At 37.3% G+C, this 6,000-nt stretch overlaps 1 protein-coding gene across 4 annotated transcripts in view; it reads left to right on the top strand.

The window, feature by feature from the left end:
* The window catches only part of ATG13 (autophagy related 13), a 62,159-nt gene that overhangs the window by 34,262 nt on the left and 21,897 nt on the right, over positions 1-6,000 (top strand). For all 4 annotated transcript variants that reach the window (XM_006896720.1, XM_006896719.1, XM_006896718.1 and 1 more), the window contains exons 4-5: positions 1,950-1,996; positions 3,148-3,288. In XM_006896720.1, the coding sequence (XP_006896782.1) occupies positions 1,950-1,996; positions 3,148-3,288 (188 nt within the window). The remainder of the gene's footprint in view (positions 1-1,949; positions 1,997-3,147; positions 3,289-6,000) is intronic.

Genomic DNA, 6,000 nt, shown 5'->3' with positions numbered 1-6,000 from the left:
CAAGAGCCTATGGTGATGAAAGAAGAAGTTCAGGCTGCTTTGAAGGATATGGCAAAAAATAAGGCTCCAGGAATAGATGATATACCAATTGACATATTTCAGTTAACAGATGCTGCCCTGGACATGCTCACCAAGTTGTGCCAAGAAATCTGGAGAACAACCACTTGGCCAACTGACTGGAAGCGATCGGTATTTGTTCCCATCCCAAAGAAGGGTGACCCAACAGAATGTGGATACTAAGGATATATATTTAAATTTGCCCTGGAAGAAGTGAAAATCATCTTTCTAACCAACCAAAATTTACTTACAAACATAGCATTCCTCTTTGAATTGATTTAGGGACATCATGCTTGGGAGGGTGGAGGGACAGCGCAAGAGTGGAAGACCCGGTATGAGGTGGATTGATTCAGTGACTGGGGTAATTGGGATGGGTGTGTTGGAGACAGTGTGATTGGCACAGGACAGAGCAGAGTTTAGGGCTGTTGTGCATAAGGCACATAACAACAACAACAATTTCTGATTTGCCCATTCCTGCCAAACTAGTATTCTGAGGAAGCCAGCATGTATTTTTCTCTGAAGAATCTTCTATCACAGTTGAATTTTTAACATCTGCATCTATAAACAAAGGACCAGTTAGAATAAACTATCAAGTTATAGCAATCAGCAGTGGCTCACAGAACAAAGCATCTTTTCATTTCATAGGGTTTTGGTCAACTTCTCGCCAGCCATCCTAGGGTAGGTCCAAATGGACATCAGCTGCAGACTCTAGAGTCCACACTTCTTCCTGTATGCAGACTAGCTGGTCCCTTTACTCAACCTTAGCCTTATATGGGCTAAGTGACTACATTAGGGGTCCTCAGGACTCCTGCTCCATAGGCTAGTAATGCCCTTCTTCACTTATCCATTCATCATGCTAGGGGGACAGTGCCTAAGGAACATGTCCAAACCCCGCCTCACTTCATTACTGCTCATCAAGTGGACTCATTGGACTCATCAAGTAGACCCAAATGGTCATCATGAGTTAAGCATACTTGCCAGATTCCTTTAACCCCAGGTCTTGAATGGGCGTTCTGATGAGCCCCAGCTTTACCTTGCTTCAACGGGTTAGCAGAATCTTTCTTTTTTGACTTTTTTCAAATGTAACTCTCCATAGGGTACTGGATGAGGCTTAATCTTTCACAGGCTAAGACCCATGCTCTCTACCAAATTCTACTACTTATTACAGCCATTCCTTTAGTACAAATTTTCCCCTTTTGAATATCTAGTTAATATTCATCTGGCTTACAGTCTTCCTCTAAATTATCATATATCACATCATTTTAACATTTAGTATTCATTAACATTGCTGTGTAGAAGAATACATTGGTATCCATCAAATATATCCTGCTTTACTGAGTCTACAGTATATTTCAGTATAACAAAATCCAGAATAGTTAAATCAACAAAAACCTTAATTTTTACAGTGTGTCTTAATCTTAACATTGCATATCCTTCATTTTTACAGTATATTCCAAAGTTACAGCATAACCATTAAAAACCATCAGTGCATAGACTTTTTGTTTATTTGGGGTTGGTTGGGGGGTTTTTAGATCCATAGACTTTTAAAGAAATTCTTAGTTTCATCTTTATTCGCTACACTCTATCTCAGGCCTTAAATGACTTCTCAACTTTTCTTTCCAGCTTAGTAGCAGCAAACAATAACCATTTTAGCGGTACATCTTTCCAAGCCCTGAGTTTACAAAGCCCTGTGTTTCCGTGAGTCTGAAACAATAAATCCCACCACTCATGCCACTGTGATTTGTAGTTGACTCCCTGGCATATAATGACACCATAGTTTTCAATGTTTTTTATGGTTAACTATTTGGTTCTTAGCTAAAACAAACCCAGTACCACCAATAGGGCACTTTTAAGAAAAATACTGAAATATATTCCTATTGTCCCATCTACAGGGAGACTCCATGGAACTGGAAATTTGGTGTCTTGAAATGAATGAAAAGTAAGTGTTTCTGTCCTAGGGTCCTTGGTTGTGGTAGCTGAGGGACTAAAACAGATGATGCCATGTGAAAATCGAGACTATCAGAGTCATGGAGGACATTCTGACCACTTAACAAAGCCAGATGGTCATTGCTACAATTGACTTCATGCTTGGCTTCTAGCCTAGGCATAGCAGTGACCTTCAGAGAGAACACCAGTCCCGAGAGCCTCAGACACCACAGGGAGAGAGCAACAGTGAACGCTGAAAGGGACTTTTTGTTTTCCCAGAGTACACATAGTTCTTTGATGAAATCCTTTGCAAGCTCTTGTAATATGACTACTTTGTTTTGTCTTTTTTCGGTGCGGCAGATGTCCAGTGAGATTCCCCCTCACTGCTCCTTTTTAAAGACTGTCAGTGATGGATTGGAAATACGTGTTATTTCCTTTCCTAATTTTCTTCTTTCCAGTCATATTAGCATTGCTTCCTGTTTGAAGCTGTACTTTTCAAGAGAAGTATATAGAAAAAATTGAGGGGAAAAGCACATCAAAAGAAATATCTTAGTGATAATTATGTATGATGTGGGAGTTATTTTTCTTAAATACAAAGCAATTGGCAGGTTATAATCCACAGTTACAGCACAAAACAGTCATTTCTCCAGATTCCTCATAAAATGGTACATTGAAATTATGTTTGCACATTCAGTATTCATAATTGCAGTATTGAATTACTCCTTTTTAAGTGAGATAGTTTATTTCTTAGCAAGATAATCACTTCAAAGCTAGAGAAAATACATTGAGTACCTTTTGATGATCATCTGTTTGTGCTTAGTTCATGAAAAAAAATTTTTGTGACTTCAACATTCTTTTGATAAACTGAAAACTCTAATTATGCTTTTTGTTCAGAACATAAAACAATAATGATAAATATTAATAAATTTGTATAGTTCTACTGCATATAACTTGCAGTCATCTCTTTTGATTATAATACTCTCTGAATGGTATATTTGAACTGTAAAGCACAATTTATTCCATCAGAATTCATGAACAGTGTTACCAAACTAATCTTGGTCTTTAGACAGAATTTATTAACATTGCTTTATCAGTTGTCTTTTTTCCCCCTTTGCTTTACACAAGCTTAACAGAGAATGCTGACAATGTCTGTGTGCTCCTCAGGTGTGACAAAGAAATCAAAGTTTCCTACACAGTGTACAACCGACTGTCCTTGCTGCTGAAGTCTCTTCTTGCTATTACTAGGGTGACACCAGCCTACAGACTCTCCAGGAAACAAGGGCATGAATATGTAATATTGTACAGGTAAACAGAATAGATACTCATCTTCTTGACTTACCTGCACACTGCACCTGACTGGCTTTAGGTATTCTGTGATTATTTTCTGAATAGATGATTGGCTGAAGTATTGATGCTAGTTAGAGCTTTCCTATGATTCAGTGTGTGTTATTAACCTCTGTCGCAACTGTCTCTAGCCTTCTAGCCACCAAGTTCATTGTTCCTTGGTCTAGACATAGTCATGATTCTTAGGCTATGGATTTTGAAATCCTGCTTTAGCTCTGGTAGCCTAGTGGTAAGAAGCTGCACTGTAATCTCAAAGGTGCTCAGTTTAAATGCACCAGCTGCTTCACAGGAGGATGGACAGTCTCTTCCCGTGCAATTAACTGCCTCTGAACAACCTACTGGAGGGTAAGCTATGAATCAGTTCCAATTCGATGGCAACCACACTTACATGTATCACACAGGATAAAAGGAGCTTAAAACTTAATAAAAACAAAACCAAACTATCCCGTGAGGATTCCACAGCTCACTGTGTTCTAGATTACGTTAAAATTTTCTGTCTAAAAAAGATTAAATTTAATTTAAATTTTCATTGTAAAGAACTCGTTAGCATTTCTTTGAAGAATTTCCTTTGAGTATTTTACCTTAACACATATTTACTGAATGTATTTTTAATGTAAGCCAAAAAAGGTCCAAGGAAGAACTACAGTACGGCATCTCTAAAATAATGAATATCTAATTCAGTAGAAGAAACAGTTTGGTATATGCATAAATACATAATAAAAGCAGAGTTTTTATTATATATTTGAATCATGATTAATAGTAACAGGAAGAAAACAGAGGAGGAAGTAGTTTACTGTGGATAGGAAAAACAGGACAGACATTTGAGCTGGATAAAAAGAATTAAGCTGAGACAAAGAGAATTTCAGCTGCTATAAGGAAGAATCATTGTTCCAAGGGGAGAGTACAACATGGCAGAATCCAGAAGTGGGGGAGTGAAGCATGAACTATATTCATACGGCCCAAAATATGCAAGAAAGTGAGAGAGCAGAACACTAGAGGCCAATCCAAAAACCCCAAACCCATGCAGTTTAACTTACATCCATGTGAGGCTCTACTTGTCAGAAAAGTATACAGAAAAATTGAGGGGGAGAAAAAGACACATCAAAACAGTTATCCTAGTGATAATTATATGTGATTTAAAAGTTTGTTTTCTTTTTTCTTTTTATATATATTTTTTTTGTTTTCTTTCTTAAATGCAAAGCAATTGCTAGTTTATAATCTAGAATTATAGTATAAAACAATCATCAGATTTCTTATAAGAAGATATACTGAAATTCTGTGTGTACCTTCAGTATATATAATTGAAATATTGGAATTTTTCTCTTTTGTTTTTTGTTGTGTACCATCAAGTTGCATCCAAATGGCACTGGAGGAGATTGTCCCTCCTTTTCCAGAGAAGCATCTGGTGGATTCAAAACGTGCACCTTAGGGGAGCTCTGGTGGCCTAGTGGCAAGAAGCTGCAACTACAATCCCAGAGGTGCACGGTTCGAATCCACTAGATGCTCTGCCGGGGAAGGAGGGGCAATCTCCTCCTGTACCAGTCAGATCTGATTTGACGGTACACGCACACAAAAATAATAAAATAAAATAAAAAAAAACCGTGCACCTTCATAATTGCAATGTAGCTTCTTGCCACTAGGCCACCAGAGCTCCCTTGATTACAATGATGAATTACTGCTTTTAAGTATTACATTAATTCATAGCAATCATGTAAAACAGAATTGCTCTATAGTTTCCAAGGCTATAAATGCTTACAGAAGTAGACAGTGCTACATCTTTCTTCCACAGGGTCGCTAATGAGTTTGAACCTTTGGTTAGTAGATAAGTATGTAGCCAGTGTTCCCAAATCATTCATGATTTAAAAAAAAAAAGAAAGAAAAAATTAATGGCAAGCCATTGGTTTTAGAGTGAGAAGTGTAAGTGTATAGAACTGATTTTCAGAATTACTGTTGCAGTATGGATGGACTTAGGAGGAAAGACTTAACTAAATCTCTTGAAACAATCCAATACCTAAGACCTGTTACCAGTCATCCTTTAACTTCGTCAGCAATAATCAAGAAACCCTAACCATGCTTACTTTTCCAAGGCTTTAATAAACTTTAGTTGCCATCTATGTTGTCTTCCCCTGTTTTAGAGTATTGGCTTAAAAATTACTAGCCTCTTAAATAGAAAGATCCTTTTTGACTCTTATTTGTCATTTACCTATATTAAATGTGCTTCCTTTTGGTTCATTTGTAAGTGGCTATCCTACATAGTTAAACATACTATATTAAATCCATTAGGAATGCTTGTGTATGCAGATAACTGGCTTAAACCTTCGTAGGTGATCTTAGAGATTAATTTGCATCTTTTTAAAAAAACCTATTTTTTCAATACTCTTGCCTCTGTGGAATTATAAAACAACTCATTCTAAATTTGCTATTTGTCATGGATTAAATTGTGTCCCCTAAAGTATATGTAAGGAGCTCTGGTGGCACATTTTTAAAGAGAGTTGTGCTGCAAATCTAAAAGGCAAACTTTTTTGACTATTTGACTCTGAGGGAGAAAGATGGGCAGTCCTTTTCTGTGTCTTGTACAGCCTGGGAAAGCCAGTGGGGCTCAGCTATAAGTTACTTCTAACTTGATGGTAGTGAGCGAGACAGAGAAAATAGGTGTATGTAGTGATGTAATGT

This window comes from Elephantulus edwardii, unplaced genomic scaffold, assembly GCF_000299155.1.
Source record: "Elephantulus edwardii isolate Elephantulus edwardi_28Jun2011 unplaced genomic scaffold, EleEdw1.0 scaffold00189, whole genome shotgun sequence".
NCBI lineage: Eukaryota > Metazoa > Chordata > Mammalia > Macroscelidea > Macroscelididae > Elephantulus > Elephantulus edwardii.
The sequence above is the reverse complement of the archived record's forward strand: the minus strand, read 5'-3'. Positions and strand labels throughout refer to the sequence as shown.